We start from the raw sequence: 19,364 nt of genomic DNA on the forward strand, positions 1-19,364 counted from the left end.
AACATATACAAGTTACTTTTTTTTTTTTTTTTTTTTTTTTTAAAATTAACACCCTCATGTTTGATAAAATTGACAAAAACACCTAATAATGATAAATTAATTTTATTATCCTTTGACACATTAAATTATAAATTTAAACAATGCAATTATTTTGAATTAACTTAAATATCCTTAAATCAAATGGGTGTAAATGATCACGGCGTACAACCTATGAGGAACCAATTTTTCTCTCTCCTCACTCACTTATTCTCTCTCTCCTCTCAAACCAAACAAGCCGCCACTACATCTCCCTCAAACCCATCACCAAATCCCTAACCTTCTTCGCCCCTAAACCCCTCACCACCATCGTCTCCATCTCTAGAACCACCCACCACTGTATTCACCCACTACCATTGCCACCGCCACCACAACCAGCGTCGCTAGCTATGAGAGACCTAGAATACCTGGTGCCTAAAAAATTGAAATTATCATTACCTCAGTGGCCTTGTGCACGTCGACCCTAATTCAAACCTCAATTTCAACAATCACAATCACCATCGCCCAAAACCCTAATTTCTGCGCGGTGGTGAAGGTGTGATAGAAGGCGGTAGGGCCTTCAAGCTTAAGAATGGAGTCGAGGGATTGCCGGAGAGTGATAGTTGAAGGTGAAACCAAAGACCCGATGCGTGTTCGCGAATAGTGCATCACCTCTTTTTGCTACAAATCCCCCAAGCTCCACCGTCCGGTGAATGCAAGGCAAAGATGACAAGCTCACTCCAGTGGTATTGAAAGAAATCCAAAAGATTGATATCCAATTCCATGTGCGACTATTAGTGATAATTGAAAACCACCCACCACTGTATTCACCCACCACTGCGACGAAGGGTGATTGGTATCACCGACGTCCTCCACCTACCGTGTTCACAGTGGTTCGGGTTTGGGTCACTACCGGTCATTCCTTGCTCTTCCCGGCCTTGTCATAGCCACCGTCCGTTGTCCTCATCACCACTCACCACCACTACCCACCGCAACCACGCCATGAACCACCATAACCACTACCACCGCCGTCTTCCTCATCTTTCTGGCTATCACTACTACCCAACGCCACCATGCCATGAACCGCCAGCATCATTGCCTCCGCCGGCATCCACCCACGGCCTCTGCCGTCCTCATATCTCTCTATGTAATGAGCAAGAAATTATTAGATGGTCATTAGCACTTGGACCAATTAAATACAGGCTCTAAATTGCAAAGTTTCATTATTCAAGAGTTTTTATTGAATTAATTCACAAGCGTCAAATAGACCAGATCATCTAATAATTTATAGTAATGCTAAAATTAACTCAGCAGTAATTTGTTCTTACAATAAATTTGATTTTAATATGGGCGATTTGCAAAAAAAAACCTTTATGAATATCATTAGCAATTAACTCCCCTCAACTATCACGAGGGGATCATTTTAACTAACCACTGTTGAAGTGATTGTACGAGGAAATTTTTTGAAAGGAGGCCTCTGATTTTTTTCTTTGAAAATGCTCTTGCATTTGGAATATATATATAGTAATATAGTAGTTATTTATCAAATGTTAACTTAAATTGATTTTGATGGAAAAAAATAAAAATAAAAACTTGTACCATTAAATATCCGTTTGAGTGGTTGTGTAATAAAATTTTTAGACAAAATTATTCTTAAAATCAAAACCAAATATTAGTATTACTAAAGTACCCACCACTCACTTTTTTTTTTCTTTTTTTTTTTTAATATTGCATAAAACACTAAAACGAAGCCTCTAATTTTGAAACGAGGCCTTTTATTTTTTCTTTGGAAATGTTCTTGCATTTGGAATATATATATACTAATATAGTAGTTATTTATCAAATGTCAACTTAAATTGATTTTGATGGGAAAAAAATAAAAATAAAAACTTGTACCATGATTTTTTTAAAAAAATTAAAAATAAAAATTTATCAAACTATGTGGCAAAATCATCTCATAATTTGGAGGAAGTGGCTTTTTTCATTTATATGTGTGTGTGTGTGTGTGAGAGTAGCATATCACAATTTAATACTAGTAGAAAAGTATTGGGATTAAGATTGATGATATTGAAATAAATCAAATTTTATGTCATAATAAATGTTTGTTCTACAGAATAAATAAATAATTAAAGATAATCCAAACAAATATTTGTTAATATTTAAGTGAAATATCTTTTGACTAAAAAAAAAAAAAAAGTGTGTGAAATATGTTTTGGAGGTAGGGGAGGGGGGGTTTTGTTTTGATATTATGGTGAACACCACTGGATTTTTTTGGGGTAAGCTATATCCATAATTTTTTAGAATCTTATAAATTTCTACTTTTAAATTTTATAAAAAAATACGGTACTGATATTTTTAGATCTCTCGTATATATCTTTTTCTTTATCTTAGTTTATAAAAAATCATGGTACTAGTTTTTTTTTTTTTTTTACCAAAATCAATTTAAGTTGACATATGATAAATAACTATCATATTACTTTATATGTTCCAAATGCAACAATATTTCGAAAGAAAAAATCAAAGGACTAGTTTCAAAATAAGAGGTCTCGTTTTAGTATTTTATGCGGTTAAAAAAATAAAAATAAAGTGAGTGGCGAGTACTTTATTAATATTAATGTATTGTTTTGATTTTAAGGGTAATTTCGTCCAAAAAATTTATCACGCAATCAATTAGAGGTTAGTTAAAATGACCCGATAGTTGAGGGGGATTAATTGCTAAAAATATTCATAAAGGGTTTTTTTTTGCAAACAGGTGAAAGTCGAGGGGGGTATTTTGTAATTCGTCCTTTTAATATTAATGAGTAATTTCCTCTTTTTAGATCATTAAGGCCTTGTGTAACAAGGGTCATTTTGTCCCACATCGGAATCGGATGGGAAAGAGATTGGGTATAAATGGGTGGGTATGCAGCCTTACCTAACAGTTCGAGCTTTTGGGTAAATGGGCAAGCGCCCACCCGTTACAGTTGGTATCAGAGCCAAACCCAGTCCTTGATCCGGTGCCAAGCCAAGTGCCCGACCCGGAAGGCGTCCGGGTGAGTCCACCCGGGTAGGCAGGGTAGCCCAACCGCAACGAGGGCGTTGCGAGTTTGGGTGGGGGAGAATGTAACAAGGGTCATTTTGTCCCACATTGGAATCGGATGGGAAAGAGATTGGGTATAAATGGGTGAGTATGTAGCCTTACCTAACAGTTCGAGTTTTTGGATAAATGGGCAAGCGCCCACCCGTTACACCTTGTTTGATGGAATTTTTTATAGGGGTGTCCAAAAATAAGTAACTTGTATATGTCTATCATTGTATTTACCTATTACGAACCTTAAAAGAAAGAAAAAAAAGATCGCGTTTGAATTAGACTAATTAACTTTTTTTTTGGTTGATAGACTTTTGGTAATATATAAAAGGGTTAATTACAATGACACCCCTTAAAGTTTACTATAATAACAAGTATATACAAGTTGAGCTATTTTTAAACAATGACACCACCTCAAAATTTGATAAAGGTAATAAAGACACCCCAATGATGGCATGCCACCTCTGAATTGACAAATTTACCCTTTGACTTATTAATTGACCAAATTGAGTGATGAAATTACCTTTCTAACCTTTATCAATAAAATAAAATTAGAAAAAAAAAAAAACAAAAAAACAAAACAAACTATTTTCTTTCCTATTCTCTCCTGTACCGTTTCTGTCAGTAAAATCTCGCCAATCAGGGCAAAAAGTTCCTCCAATTAAGTATCCAAGCTTTCTTCCCCCTTCTCTTTCTTGCCCGCATAGACACCTGATGAAAATAAGGAATTGCTTCTTTTTAGTTGTTGCAAATCCATGGAAATGGTCCGGACTCAGGAGTCAAAAATCCAACCCTTTCACTATGAGGGGTTGTTCTATCAAGGAGCATCGACGTGATTATTGCAATTCAAATCAAAATCAATTCTAAAGATGAGTATTAGAATTTGTAGTGGTAAAAGAAAAGAAGAGTAGGTATCATCAACCAGATTTATAATGTTATGCAATAAAAATAACAAGAGTTTTATAGACTTAATTTAGTCTACTCCAGTATCTTAGTTGTTTTCCTCTTGTTTTCTTAGTTTTTTTTTTTACTCCTAAAATATAATAAAAGTTAAAAACATCAGTAAAGATTGAAATGGTTGATGCGTAGATATACAATTAAGTAAACATTGTCATTTGTTTTACAATTCATAAAAAAAAATAATAATAATAAAAATAAAAAAAAATAAAAAAAAAACATTCACATTAAACCAAATCCAAAATGAAGCATAAAATTATGTATATAAGAAGTTCATATGAAACCAAACAAAGAACCCTGTAGGCTTATAGAAAAAATGAATGTTGAAAAATTAGTTTTTATGATTGAACTATTTTGATGTTGCTTTTGGTGTTCGGACAGGGTGGACTTGTCGATACTTTCATGGATCTCATCTTCTGATAGCCCATGATCTTCTGATAGTCAAAAATCTAACCCTTCCATTTGTGGATTTCGATTTAAAAGATGTTAGGCCGGTTCCTCATGTGCCTAAGAAGTAATCCGGCGAACCACCACCCACCTTCGTCACCATCCACCACTAATGGAGCCGTCGTCGGTGGCGGCGGATGGGGACACCAACGAGACAGACAAGTCGAATCGTTCTTCTCGCCGATCTCCGAGATCTGCAATGTGAAGCCAGTACCTGGAAGCAGATTGAGAACAAAAGTGAGGAACTCCGACAACTCGTCAGCAATCAGCAACGCAATCTCAGCGACTCCGCCGACTCTATCGTCCAGATGAAAGCCTTATGCGCATCCATATCCGCCATCCTCCACTCCTAGAGAGAGGAGGGCTTCTGATGAAAGAAGGCGAGAGAGGAGAGAGATTGGTAAGGTTTTGATGGGTAAATGTGTCATTTAAGAATTTAGAGATTTTATAATAAAATATTTAAGGGTAATATTGACATTTTACATCTTTTAAGGGATTGTTTGGGTCCATTTTTTTATAAGGGGTGTCATTATTAAAAAAACACTCAACTTATATATGATTGTCATTACAGCAAACTTCAGGATGTCATTGTAATTAACCCCATACAAAACTATTGGGTTGCTATTTAAATATAGCAAAGTGTAATTGGGGAGGAGGGTTTTAGACATTTTGATACTTCGTCTTCTCCCATTCAAGCAGATAGAGACAGCGAGTAGCGCTTATCGACGTTGAAGTCGCTTGCCCACCAGGTTACTCTCTCTCTCTCTCTCTCTCTCTCTTCTTTTTCTCCACAAACTCGTTAAAGAATATATATATAATATCGCCAATAATATCAGATATGAAGTTTATAGAATTAGGGTATTAGATTTTGCAACTTCAAAACTTTTGTACAGGTGTGAATTATTTTATTCTTGTATTGCTCTGGATCCCTAAATTGATACAGGGCCGGCCCTGGCCCAAGGCGACCAGGCGATTGCCTTGGGCCTCAGATTTTAAAGGGCCTCAAATTTTGAGGCCCATAGGGGATGGAAAAATAAAATAAAAATAAGTTAGGGCAAGTTTCAGACGACACAATCTGCTTCGACACTCCACAGGGCTATCGCCTCCGCTATCGCCTCAGGTGACAAGGTATGTTCATCATCTCTCTCTCTCTTCTATCTCCTTTTGCTTGAATCGATTTTTTATATATGTTTCTTTGTTTCGCTCATCTCATCGTTTGATTTGTTCTAACCTTGGTTCGTTTGATTCGGGCCTCTACCTTTGTTCCAATAGTGAAAAGTAGCTAGGGTTTTTGTGTGTGTGTGTCAGTGTGTGATGGCTATCAAAAGCTGAATGAATATATTATGGCTCTCTTAGTATTTTAATAAATGTGTACCTTTCTACATGCGTCTTTCATGGCGATCGAGTCCATAAACTATGGCAGGTACTTTTTTTTTTTCCTCTCCCCAAGTCCACTCCAATCTCACAACAGCAGCAACCATTCCCCTTTTCCTCATAATTTTTTGCATTTCACATTCAATCCCAAGAAAATTAAGGATCCCTTCTACTAGTGCGTTGAGGTAATAATGTACTTTTTCGATCTCTAAATTATGCTCATACTTAAAAGTGCCAAATTAAGGGTTTTTTTATTTTTATATGAAGATGCATACCACCATTATTGATGTTATTTGAAGTTGGCTCAGCTAGAATTTCGGTTAATAATACTGTCAAAGCACTTGCCATCAGAATGTACAAGCACATGGAAATCAAGAGCAGGCTTTAACAAAACAAAAGTTAATGGTTTTTTCTATCAATTTGCACAGGTCTTCTGTAGCAATGATCAATCAATCACTGCGGGTAATTGGCTCCCAAAAAAAACACAAAGAAAGTATAGTGTAGTTAATATAAAGAGTGAAAGACAAAACTATATATGATAGTGGATGCCACATTTAACCTAAAAGGCCCACTACTTCTTCAGTACCACAAGTTCTGCCTCCTATATATATATATATATATATATATAGTCACTCTCATCTCCACATATTTTTGTCATCTGTAATCATCAAATTTTAGTAGCTATATAAACAATGAATGTAAAAGAAGCTGCAGTTTTCTGTTCTCTGGTAATCTGTTCTATTCATTTTTTATTTTGTGCCTGTGAAAATTTTGCACTCTTTAATTTATAAATTTATTGTTATTAGTTAGCTGTCTTGTGCACATTGCACATGCGTACAATTTGCGCACAATTATTTATTGGTGGTGATAAAAATTTATAGTTATTAGTTAGTTGTCTTAAGCACACTGCACAGACGCACAATTATATTAGCTATAGAAATTGAAAACATCATTTCGCACTCTTATAATTTTTTTTTGTGCGTGTGAAACTCAAGGGCCTCACATTTGAAAGTTCACCTAGGGCCTCTCAAAATATTTGAAATCTCTAGGCCGGCCCTGAATTGATACTACATACCAGCCTATTTGTAATCTATCAAAATCTGTAGTTTAGATTAGAACAAGGTTCCCTTGAGCTGCAATATTGTTTAATCTAGTTCCGGTTTTGGGGTAATTGGAACATCGACTTGTGATTGGTTTATAATTTTCCATTAATCATAATAATATTATGTTTTCATGAGTAGTTGGGAGTAGCATAATCGCATTGCATTTGAGCACCTACACGCTTGCTATGAAATTCATGAGTAGTTGGAGTAGCATAATCGCATAGCCAGTGGTGTTTGTCTTTTGAGAAATTGGACTTATTATTATTATTATTATTTTGTGTATCTAAGAAAGTTAGAATTATTGTCCAAGGGCTTGCTAAATCTGTAGTGTGGGATCAGACTAGACTAGACTAGACTGACCACATTCACTTTTTTCAGTGGTAGTGGTATCACACTGATGTAGGACATCAACAGCAGCCTTAAATAGCTAAAACTTGCTAAATTCAGTGGCTAAAAGTTCAACAATCAGGGCTGAAATTTGAGGTTTGATAGTAGAGATGTAGAACAAACAATGAGAAAGAGTAATAGCCCATTGGAGTCACGCTGACAGGTAGGTCTAGGCATCACACCTAGAGAAGGTCTCACACCGTTATATTTTGTGAATCACTCACAAGTCACAATGAAATTTCATACACTATTATTTATTCATTCGTTCACTGATCAACCCCATCCCTCCCTTTTATAGGATTCTGCTCTTGCCTCTTAGACTTAGGTGGAGCTTAACTCCTGACTTTTGAACTTTCCTCATAATTGATGAGAACTCGTGACTTTTGAACTTTCCTCATAATTGAGGTCATCAATAAGTCTCACAACTCTTCAAATTCATAATTCATATCTTAATAGCATAAATAAAACCCAGCTTTCATTGCATCATGATGCCCACCAAGTTCATATACACCTTCAAAGATTGTTGCCATTGATCTCCATCACACACCGTTAATTTTAAAATAATAAGATAAGTTATGTGCATTGCATTGCGTACCTCTTTTCCCAAGAACCTGGACTTGATATCATCTGGCAATTTGTGTATGGTATGATGTTAACTTTATTGTCCATAAATGTTGATACTTAAAACCTCACATAACTACTTCATTGTCTCTGGTAACCCACTTTCTGTTTATAAAAGATTACTGCCTAGAACATAAACTCAATCCTTATAAATATTACCCAAGAAAATGGGAAAAGGAAATCTTGAATTTAGTTTCTGGGTTAGACCATTTATATTAAAATTTCTCGTAATCTAGTTAACAAATGGGTTTAATTCAATTGTTGTCTTGCTTATATATATATTTTTTTATTTAGTCCATGCTAGAGAAAGGTGAGCTTGGGCAAGTAATTAGTTTATTGAAGTTAGAATTGAATTTTGAATGATATGCAGGGGTTCTGGATATATGACGGAGGCTCAATCTTGTGAGAATGCTTCTCCTGGCACCCGGGTTAAAGCTACATTTGTCCTTGGATCAGAAACATATCCTGTTCATGTAAACAAAGGAATTCTTTCTGAGCAATTGGTTTCAATGAAGGAAGAGAGCATGAGCGTACTGAAGGACTTCATCACCAAACATAATGTTCCAAATGATGTCCCCGATGAACCAGAGGAAATCTCTTCAGAAGATGATGGTGAAATCCCTGAAAAAGTTCATGTGAAGTCGAAAAAGAGGAAATAATTTCTTTTTCCTCCCGTAGACGCACATTTAAATTCCAGGAAATGTAATAGACTGCATAAAATTCAGTGTCAAGCATGTTACTCCATTAACAATTTATACGCTCTTTCCTTGCTATATTTTATTTTTATTCTTCCTCTTTTTTCTTTGAACAACATGAATCAATAATAAAGGGCAAAGATAAAACACTGCGAGGATACATACATATGTTCCATATCGCTGTTTGCCAAACCCCTCCTCTAAGAGCAAGTTCTTCCTGCTACCTCTATGGGCTGGTGTAAAACCTCACATGATATAAGCTGAAGATTGAAGGTTTTAATAATGACGAAAGAATTCAATGTGCTGAAAATGTCTGCATAACCCAGGGAAAACTCTCTGTATTTGCATGGAATACAATTAATTAATTAATTAATTATATATATATATATATATATATATATTGTATAATCTAATAACTTCATCAAAAGAATAGACACAATGTACACGAGTACTACAAATTAAAGGTAAAAGAGAAATATAGATACTAATGTTAGTATCTCATATTTTACTATGGATGTATGTGATGGCTTCCAATAGTTGTTCCTTTTTCAGAGGTTTGGGCAAGTGAAAATCCATTCCAGCCCTCATCATCCGTTCTGCTTCCTCACCTATTGTATGAGCAGTCAATGCAATGATGGGTACGTGAACACCGTACTGTGTTTCCTCCTCCCGTATACGTCTTGTTGCCTCAAACCCATCCATTACCGGCATCTGTCAAATAAAAGAATAGTATTTATATTTCAAGCTAAAAAGGATGCCTAGCATCCTTCCTTGATAACTGAATGCAACTATATATGCACAATTTGGGTATGGGTTTGGAATATCGTCACCAAGAAATTATACTATGTATGTGTATTAATTAAGTAGAACTAGCCATACGATATATGTAAAGAGATGCATGGTAAAAAATAAAAAAATAAAAAATCTTTTACCTCACAGTCCATTAATATATAGTCATAAGGAAGAACTCCAAAAGCTTTGCTTGTCCTTTGATCACTTAGACCTTTGCAAACTAATTCGAAGGCAGCTTTTCCATTTTTACAGTGTTCAACAGCTGCACCGAGTTTAGAAAGATTAGACATAACCACTTGGCTCATCACAGTATTATCCTCAGCAACCAACACCTTCTTCCCACTTAAGGGTTTCTGATCACTTCTGGTGCCACCGTGCTCTTGTATTTCTCCCCGTTGGATTGGGAGGTTGTGAACTGCAAATAAAACATTTTTCCCACTTAAACGTTTCTCACGACTTGGGTCGACATGTTCTTGTATCTCTCGCCTTTGGACTGGGAGGTTTTGAGTCGGAGAATTCCTCAACCTCATACGCGCATGGCTTTCTGAACAACCGGACTCGGAAGAAACTTTTTCAACTCGATACTTGCTTTTTGTTGAATCACCCGGCAATGTACCTCCAAACTCCGGTAGAAGTCCTATCAAATGATACAAGCGAGAACCATGTAACGGCTTAGATATGATGAGATCGGTTGGAGGGAGCTTTTCCTCGTTGAGGCCTTTCAAATGGATGCTATGAGCACCGGGTTTATCTATCCAAACGACCCTACAACAGGTATTGTAAAGGTCTCTTCTGAATTCAGCCACAGCCTTGCTTAATTCCCGAAAAGGTCCAGCATTAGTATCAATCACAATTAGTATGAAGTTGGGCACAGCTCTATAACTAATCCTCCTGTGAAGGGGTGGTATCTGGTCTGTCCCATCCAAGGCACTTAAAGGTAAATCCTTTGCTCTAATACTAGAGCTGTGCGATCCCGGTCTGCTCATACAGTCGCTCCTCATGCTCACATCTGATCTTCCTGAAGAGCTGTGCCGCGAAAAGTTCAGTTTATGTTTTATCTTCTTAAAGGTATGAGGAAGTTGCTCCCATTGTTTTACTGCACATACTTTTATCCCCAGGCTCTCCATGAATTTTTGTGAAGTTCTTTGCCGTTCATAACTTTGAATGAAGAGTATGACTTGGGACAACTCTGGCTTTGGGATAGGGCTAGGGGAGCGATGATTACTTGGCTCTGAGTGTTGATTCATATAACTGGATATGGAACCACCATTTGATTTAACATCACCTTCTCTTGCATAGCTACTGCTTGAGTTAATCCCACATGTAGTGAGGAAGGCATTGAAACTGAAGACAGTTCCCTTTTCACCAATTTCCTTATCCACAATTCGTATCTCTCCACCCATTAGACGTACCTAGTGTGAAAATTTTCTGAATTAAAAATCATTCAAGTCATTTTGAAGTATTGACAACTAATTGATGAAAAAAATCTGAACAAATAATGAAATAAAAATCTAATAAATTCTTCACCAAAGTATAATACATGCAAATAACAGGTAATTTTAATTAACATCCCTCTTGACATGAATTTTCTGAAAAACAAAGACCAAGGGGCCGGGCTGCCACATAAAAATCATTCAGGATTACTTTTATCTATAGAGAACAAATGCAACAAGATTGAGTACTATATAATTCACAGATTGAAACAGGAAAAAAAATTAAAGAATAAAAGTAGCGTAACTTTTGTTGAAATTATTAGGACTAACTATTTACGTACCAAAGATTGAACAATACCAAGTCCTAAGCCAGTGCCTCCTTGTCCAAGAGCTGTCTCTTTGACCTGAACATAGTTTTCAAATACAGAATTTTGCTTCTCTTTTGGAATTCCTTTTCCTGTATCATCCACCTCGAATACAAATTCCATAGAATTCGGGTTTTGTTGAATTGTGTTCATGGCTTCAAGGTCATTGTATGCTTCATTATTTTTGAAAAATAAGCATGATATGCAACTCAATGATCTGTTCCTATTGGAACCAAGTATGGAATTCTTGAAGCTAGGTTTCTTTGCCCAAGCTCGTACTGCTACATGTCCCTCGGGGGTAAATTTGATAGCATTGCTCACTAAGTTACACAATATCTGTTTCAACTTTCCCCTGTCTCCTTTAACGAGTGTATTGTTAGAAATGGAACCATCGCAAGGGTCCAACACCACATCTACCCCTTTTTTCATACCTACAGGATAATATAAGTCAACTGCATCTTCAAGTAACTTGGCCAAATCAAATTCTTCTTCTTCAAGTTGCATCTTGCCAGCTTCAATTTTACTTGTATCAAGAATTGAATTCAATAAACCTGGATAAGCACATTATAGATTTCAAAAGATTAATGATATAAATTTCTATGAGTGTACAACTATTATTACCAGTTGAAAATGTTATGAAGAAATAAAAAAACTAGTTAGTAAACATACCTAAAAGGTCCTTTATACAAACTTCCATTTGCATTAAATTTGTCTCAAATTCTGACCCAGGAGCAACTTCATCACGACATATATCTATCAAACCAGTAATTCCTGCTAGAGAGGCACGCACGTCATGGCTTGCACTTGCAAATGCGAGACTCTTATTCATACTCTTTCTTTCTGCTTGTTGAGTTGATTCCATTTGTCTTATGAGTGTAGAACATAAATGCATCTCCCTTCTAGCTGCTCTAACAATTAAGAACACGAAGGTGACAATGGATATAACCATAGTGCAGATCATTATAACAAGTAGCATGAATGCAAACTTGATATTCTTGTGAACAATGCTCTCTTGTTCCCTATGTGGTAAAGCCAATGCATATACCTGAAACCTAGATAAGTTAGCATTAGTTTTAAAAATAACAAAGAATAGTACAATCATGTTTATAATGCATTTTACTTGCCCAAAAATAATAATAAAAAAAAATAACGTTTATAATGCAATTTCACTCTATTTTGTGTAACCATAAGTCGAGTAAGAACATGTACGCATGGTCAGTGGTTCTTTAGAAATGTTTTATATGTTATAGAGACACCTTGTCACCTTGTGATTTAATTCAAGGGCATACCTAATATAAGCATAAACTAAGTCAACATTACAGATTCCAGATTACAGATTGTTCATGAAGAAGGGAAGTAAATTCTAACAAGAGCGAGCCATCAACTGAAAATATTCAAAAACATATCATAGATATACTACAGTCTTGCTTTATTCCTGATGATGTTTATTACGCATGATATATATATATATATTATTGATCACAGCTGTTTAAGTGACCTAATAATCAAGATAATTGTGTCTCAAGTTTGATTTCTGGACTCTTACTTTGAGGCTTTAAAAGTTTTCTAAAACAATGGACAATTAATAGAACAACAGAATATGCATTCACTTATTCTGGAAAGAAGCATTACATTGCTTTATAACAGATATTGAAGAAAACTTTATCAAATAAAAGCAAATGCTATGAGGCATGTAAACTTTCATGTGAAAGCAAAACATGTACACAATATTCTACATACAAAGAAACTTATGAGCATTACGTATATTGTGATAAATACTAAGAGAAGAAGTTCATTGTGATGAAAGGGACCATACCGATTGCAGCCCAACAATTTCAATTGGTGAGCAGAAAAACATGTATTTTCTTTCCCAAATGTCCAACACAGAAGGTTTTAATGTGCCATTATAGGGTTCACAAGTAACATTACCAATATTACCTATGTGATCACCATTTGGTTTCAACATCTGAAATGAAACTGAGTTACCAACAAGGACCATGTGAGTGTTTTGGATCCCATCAGTGAGTACTTTCCCATCTTTTGTGGCCAAATACAAGCTCCCACCATGAAGTTTTTTGCTAGAGAAGAAACCAACTAATGATTCAACCGGAAACCCTAAAGAGATAGCTCCTCTTCCATCCACACCAGCTGTCCTAAGGAATAGGAGATCTTTAGCACCATTCCACCCCATTCCTATTGAAGAATACCCATTTGTACTATTTAAGGCTTCTTGAATCCAACTTGCATTCGCATTAAACCAAGGATGGGAAATAACAGCTTCTCCGAATGGCCTTCCAGTGTTTTGATTTACAGGCTGAGTGTACCACGTGTACTTTGTTGTGGCATTTGGAGTAATTGGATAAACTGAAAATGAATTGTTTGAATACACAGCAAAAGATTGATTGGCTTTGGTGTAGTATGAGAAGAACAATCCATCCAATCCAGTATATGAAATCTGTGACAATTGCGGAATAGTCAACAATGCTTGAAACAGTATAGGGGCCACCTGCAATATCAAACTATTAATCATGAGTTGTTTTTGTTCAAACTTAATTATATCTAATTAACAATTCTTTCTCAGCAAGAGGAGCAGATAGATACAAACCTTAGTTTCAATATTAGAGAATGAAAGTCGAATGCCATTAAGAGATGAGCTCAAAAGAGTTGCTAGAGTCGTGGCTGACGTAATCTTTGGAAGTAACAAATTTGCAATGTTTTCAATTTCCAATGGTAGCTCTTCACTGACATTGAGGGAAATCAACTTCACCTCTCGTTGGATTGTTTTAGCCTTAATAATCCAAAATGGGAACAACAAACTGGGGAGTAGCAGCATTACCAGTGCCTGTACCATGCAATTAGGTCAGTCTTAATTTTCAAGAGGGAAATAAATGATCATAACCAATACTATTACACTAATATATATTTAACAAGAAAAAGTTACCTAAGGTATTACTGAAAAGCATAGTTTATACATTATAAGTATGGTGTTTTGGAAGATTTTGCAACTGTATTAATTTATATGTATATATGCTCAATTCATGCCAGGGATATGAGGGAAAATGGAGATTTTGGAATCTTGAACAACTTAAGTTTCCATTTTTTTGTTCTTCTTCTGCACTCAACCAAGAAATAAAGATTACGAAACATTGAGACCAGTGAACTAATTACCAGAATGATGAAGAAACAAACAGGCCGCAACACTATCAATGAGCTGACCTTCATTGTAGTTGATGAGTTTGACATATGAAAAGGCCAATGTCAGCTCTGCATTGACATGAAAATATAGGAAATTAATTTTGAGATATGCAAAATTAATGTCCCAAGTATGGAAAGTGTATCTGCGCCTCTCTCTCTCTTATATTAACTGAAGAAGGCATGTCTAAAGGAAATCCCTGACTCTCCGGCTAACTTTTTTATAAATATTTATGTGAAACATTCCCTTAATTATGCAAATATATATATATATATATATATATATATATATATATATATATTATTGGCAATACAAAAAAAATAAAAAATAAAAAATAAAAAATCACGCGTACATCAAAAAGTTGGAATGAATTGAATAAGAGCAAGAGAAACAGAAATTAAATTTTCTAATTTCATTTTTAGAAGCTTCCAATTAACTTATTTTCCATAAAGGATTGTACTAATTTTCCATAAATCATTGCTGAGAATCAAAACACAGACCTAAAGAAAGAAGAAGGTTGAGAAAAATAATATGAACAAGAACACTAATAACCATAGAGACTAGTAATATGAGACATTACAGAAACCTTGAACCGTTGATTTTTTGGGTTGATAAAAAGTTGTCCCAGATTTTGAAGTTTGGCCCATACTCTTCACATCTGATCATCAAAGGATTATACATGCATTAATGTTATTGCATGTCCAAAAGAATTCTTCTTCTTTCTCTGCAACCAATCGGAAAGGAAACCCAAGGAGATATGAGAACAAAAGGAAAACAAATTAAAGAAGTGGTTGAATTCTAATTCCCATCCTTCCACTAGTGCTTAGGTATGTGTACACACACACACACACATATATATATATGAGCTTTAGTTGTTTGAGATCACATTTTGCTTTTCATTTTCTTCTGTGGATTCTCTACATATCCTGTCTTCTCTTCACTGGAGCACGAGAGTTGGAGAAGTAGACATGGCTGATTACCCTAGAGAGAGAGAGACCTATGACTTGCCTTTCTAATACATGAAATCTTTTTCTTCTTCTATTTTTCTGTTTTTTGCAGGCAAAAACACAATCAATATATTTTATTCTCCAGGAATATTTATCATGAGATAAGAGCAGAAGTTGACATTTATCTAAAAAATTAACTGACATAATCACCCTTGTAACGCGTATAAAAGAGCTAAGTTCTCAACTCACAAAAGGGAGGTTCTGCGGATAAAAATGGTAATTGATAGGCTATTTTTGGTATTTTCACTCAATTAGTTTTCTTAATTATTAAATGAGCACCAAAGAATCTACTGCAAACAGATTAACATTTATTACGAAAATTGTTATACTGTTGGCATTTGGGTTGGCACTGACTGTAAATAGTACCATGTATGAACTTGATTAACAAGAGAGAAGCTCCATGCAGCACAGAAAAAACCATTCACCACCGTATAGTTGTTAATTACTGTTGAATAATAAACCATTTACCAAAATTGTAATCTGTAATCCTTTGTTTTATAAGAGTAGATTAGTACAGTCCTAAAACTTGTATTCTGTTCTCTGATCAAATTAATTTCATTAAATTATTAGAATATTTTAGTAATTTTGCACCCTATGTTGTGTCAGTAATGGAACAATTGAATAACCCAGATTTTTAGCCAATATATATATATATATATATATATATATATATATATATATATATATATATATATATATTTCCAGAGATTTTAGCCAATATATTTCAATAAATGAAAATGGTAATAATATCATCACCTTTTGTATTGAATCATTTAAATTATTGGGAATTTGAGTTAAAACACTTGTCACTAAATGCATCCAGCAAAGACTTAAAAATCAAAATTTAAATATAAAAAATTATATCTATATGTACATATATACACACAAACACTCATTCTGAACATGTTGGCAGTCTGGGATTTAGAAGAAGTGATGGACATTAGTAGTCTCCAAAAGAAAGCTTGAGAACCTGATGGTTGACATATAATGTAGTTGGGAGTTGTTTCCATCAGCATGTTTGATTCATCAGTAATTGCATATTCCTTCCAAAATTAAATTTCCTGAATCACTGCTAAACCATTCAATTATGAGTTGTCTACCCGAATAGCAATGGTAACAGAGTCTCCTCCGCTCATTCTGTGTTCTACATTGTCATGTAAAAGTGAAAAAAATAACGAGTACCATATATATATATAAATAAATAAAAGAGCATCTAAGAAACAAACCTGAAACAGTGACAAACAATGGTTTATATTGCACAGAAGTAAATGTCAAATGGCACACCACAACAACGGATAAATTGATAAAATTTTGAAATACTAATAAGGTTGTAACAAGAAACAAATACAATTGAGACAACTACGGGTCTCAATTTGCCCAAACAACATGTGATAGGGGTAAATCTTCTTCTGTTGAGTGCTTGAACAAGCGATAGTAGTTAATCCAAGGTCCAAGTGCCATGTAAAGACCACAAAAATATTATTCTTCAGCGAGTAACTCAAGCACATTACCTCTCAGCTGTAACAGGATCTCTTCTTTTAACCCTTTTCTTCATCATCTCAGCCCATCTTGCAAAGAAATTGGAGGTCTCAAACTTCCCTGAAAACTTCATCTTTTGAGCCAACTCCTCGAGTACATCAGGTTTGCCAGCTCTTGAGAAATCAGCAGCAAACTTGTTGTAATCAAGTTGAGGAGCCTTCATTCCTTTTTCTATCATTTCCTCTAAATATTTACAAGCCTCCTCCGATCTTCCCTGTCTTATAAGCCCTCCAATGAGAACAATATAAGAATTATCATCAGGGCAACACCCCTTTCGACTCATCTCCTCCCAAACTGCACAACCCATTTCATAATTTTTCGTCACGAAGTAAGATTTCATCATCATGTTATAAGTGTGTATTGTTGGTTGAAATCCACTTTGAACCATCTTTTTGTAAATCCTAACCGCATCATCTGGCATTTGCCGATTTGTCATCAATTTGATCAGGGCATTGTATAAACGCACATCCGGTGGACATCCTTTTTCTTTCATCTCCTTCAATAATCCATAGACTTTGTCCATCTTTTTCTGATTCCCAAAGCCTGTAATCAAACAAGTATAAGCAGCAGCATCTGGCTGGCAGCCAGAACCAAGCATCTGCTCGAAGTATTCAACAGCTTCTCTCATTTTTGTTTGCTTGCAGAACTCCTTAATTAAGATTGTATAACTTCGAACAGTAGGAGTTGGGCCCTTGGCTTTCATAACGTCAAACAACTTGATTGCATCACACCTCTGTTTACCCCTTAACAAACCTTCCAGCAGTGTATTATGGGCAACAATGTCAGGCTTAAAACCTTTATCAATCATCTCATTCCATACCTTCCCCGCCTCCATCAAATTCCTCCCCCTGCACCAACCATTTAGCAACACTGTGTAGGTCCTTAAATTCGGGGTAAACCTCTCTTTCAACTTGTCAAACAAAGCTTGAGCTTCCTTCCCAAGCTTTGCCCTCCCAAGTTCATCTAGCAAGCAATTGATAGTATCAGCCCCAATTTTAAACTTGTACTTCTTCATCAACTCGAAAATTCCAACTGCTTTCTTCCTCTCTTTGGAAGCTGCAAAAGCTTTAATGGCAATCTTAAATGTCTCCAATGTGAGAAGCCCTTTCTCACCCATTTCTTCAAGCACTGAAACCATGGTCTCAAATTGCCTTGTCTTCCCTAATATCGCCATCATCTTGTTATATGTCCTTGAATCATGAGCAAACCCAGGCATCTGTCCTGCCCAGCAAAAGAACCGAAACGCCGGCTTCCTGGCATGCCGAAACCGTTCCAATACTTCAACAACCAAATCGTGAGTCAAGTTGATTCCACTATCATCCAAAACCGCCTCCATGTTCCTATCCAATGCGAACAATTCATCGATCACCTTACAGACCCTATCAACCTCTTTCGGATCCACCTCCGACCTAACATTATCACCTTCGCTCTCAACACCATCAGCGTCCGACTCAGCATCGGAATCATCTCCATCTACATCTGAAACCCTACAGAAACCTCTAGAATTCAAATATAACGATTTTGCGTGCAAATCATGATTGGGGAATAGTGGGATTCTAGAATTGACAAGGCTAGGGTTTGGTGCTGGGGCTAACACTTTTTCTTGTAGAAGAGGGAGGAGAGAGAGTGAAAAGGGGTGTGACAGAAGATGTGGAATTTGACAACGAGGACGATGGAGACTGCGATGAGGATGAGGATGAAGCAGACGAGACAGGGGCAGAGAGCTGCCATTAAAGAAGCGCACCTGCTGTCCACAACGCCCTCGTCGTTGTCGTCTTCGCCATGAGGTTTGTCTATCATCCACGGAGGGTAGGTCGATGGCGGCGGAGCAGTGGAAGAAGAGTTGGCCATTGATGTTGAAATTTGAACACAATAGAGTTCTAAAAACTCTAAATTTTTTGAGTTTTTTCAGAACAAGATTCATTTCAGCGCCATTAAAATGTAGGATTACGAAGAAAAAGATGACGACGAGGAAGTGGCAACGACGACGGATGCTGAAGATCGGAGTGTGATGCAGTATTGGTAGGATGGTGACCGGCTACCGGAAGGTTGGTGCCCCCAACAAACAGCCTGTCGGGTCCTTGTTAGGATTGGGCCTGGCCCAATGTGTTAACTACCTAAGTTGGCCTGACTTGTATATGTAATTCAGCCCGGCTAATGTCAACTCAACTATTCGCGTATACTGATGGGAAATTATATTATAATAAAACCATGAAAATAATAGATTTTCCTTTTGTTTTTACTCTTTCTCCTGTAAATATATATATTTTTTTGGGTTATACAATATTCGATTGGACAAAGAAAGGATGGAAATATGATGAAATAAATGGGGGAAGAGGACAAATATTCTTTCTTTTTGCCCCGGTAAA

General features: G+C 35.9%; 2 protein-coding genes and 1 long non-coding RNA gene across 4 annotated transcripts; 1 reads left to right on the forward strand and 2 right to left on the reverse strand.

Annotated features, from left to right (window-relative positions):
• Positions 1 to 5,220: 5,220 nt before the first annotated feature.
• Positions 5,221 to 8,764, forward strand: LOC132268775 (uncharacterized). 2 transcript variants are annotated; one of them, XR_009469363.1, is made up of 3 exons: positions 5,221 to 5,235; positions 5,430 to 5,614; positions 8,342 to 8,764. It is a non-coding gene; the product is annotated as an uncharacterized LOC132268775 (long non-coding RNA). The 2 variants fall into 2 exon arrangements; XR_009469362.1 differs by lacking the exon at positions 5,221 to 5,235 and having other exon boundaries at positions 5,244 to 5,614.
• A 342-nt stretch (positions 8,765 to 9,106) lies between these two features.
• LOC132268326 (histidine kinase CKI1-like) lies at positions 9,107 to 14,478 on the reverse strand. Its single transcript, XM_059769182.1, has 7 exons — positions 14,425 to 14,478; positions 13,862 to 14,098; positions 13,073 to 13,762; positions 11,926 to 12,301; positions 11,233 to 11,807; positions 9,599 to 10,870; positions 9,107 to 9,377 (listed from the first exon to the last, which is right to left on the reverse strand). Exons 1-7 carry the CDS (start codon positions 14,476 to 14,478, stop codon positions 9,165 to 9,167), a joined length of 3,417 nt encoding a protein of 1,138 aa, XP_059625165.1. The 3' UTR covers positions 9,107 to 9,164.
• A 2,205-nt stretch (positions 14,479 to 16,683) lies between these two features.
• Positions 16,684 to 19,090, reverse strand: LOC132268776 (pentatricopeptide repeat-containing protein At3g62470, mitochondrial-like). The gene has a single exon (XM_059769611.1). It carries the CDS (start codon positions 18,917 to 18,919, stop codon positions 16,964 to 16,966), a length of 1,956 nt encoding a protein of 651 aa, XP_059625594.1. The 5' UTR covers positions 18,920 to 19,090; the 3' UTR covers positions 16,684 to 16,963.
• Between the last annotated feature and the right edge of the window lie 274 nt (positions 19,091 to 19,364).

This window comes from Cornus florida, unplaced genomic scaffold (assembly GCF_030987335.1).
Source record: "Cornus florida cultivar Cherokee Brave unplaced genomic scaffold, ASM3098733v1 CherokeeBrave_3.0.0_Hap2_Chr08, whole genome shotgun sequence".
Taxonomy (NCBI): Eukaryota; Viridiplantae; Streptophyta; class Magnoliopsida; order Cornales; family Cornaceae; genus Cornus; species Cornus florida.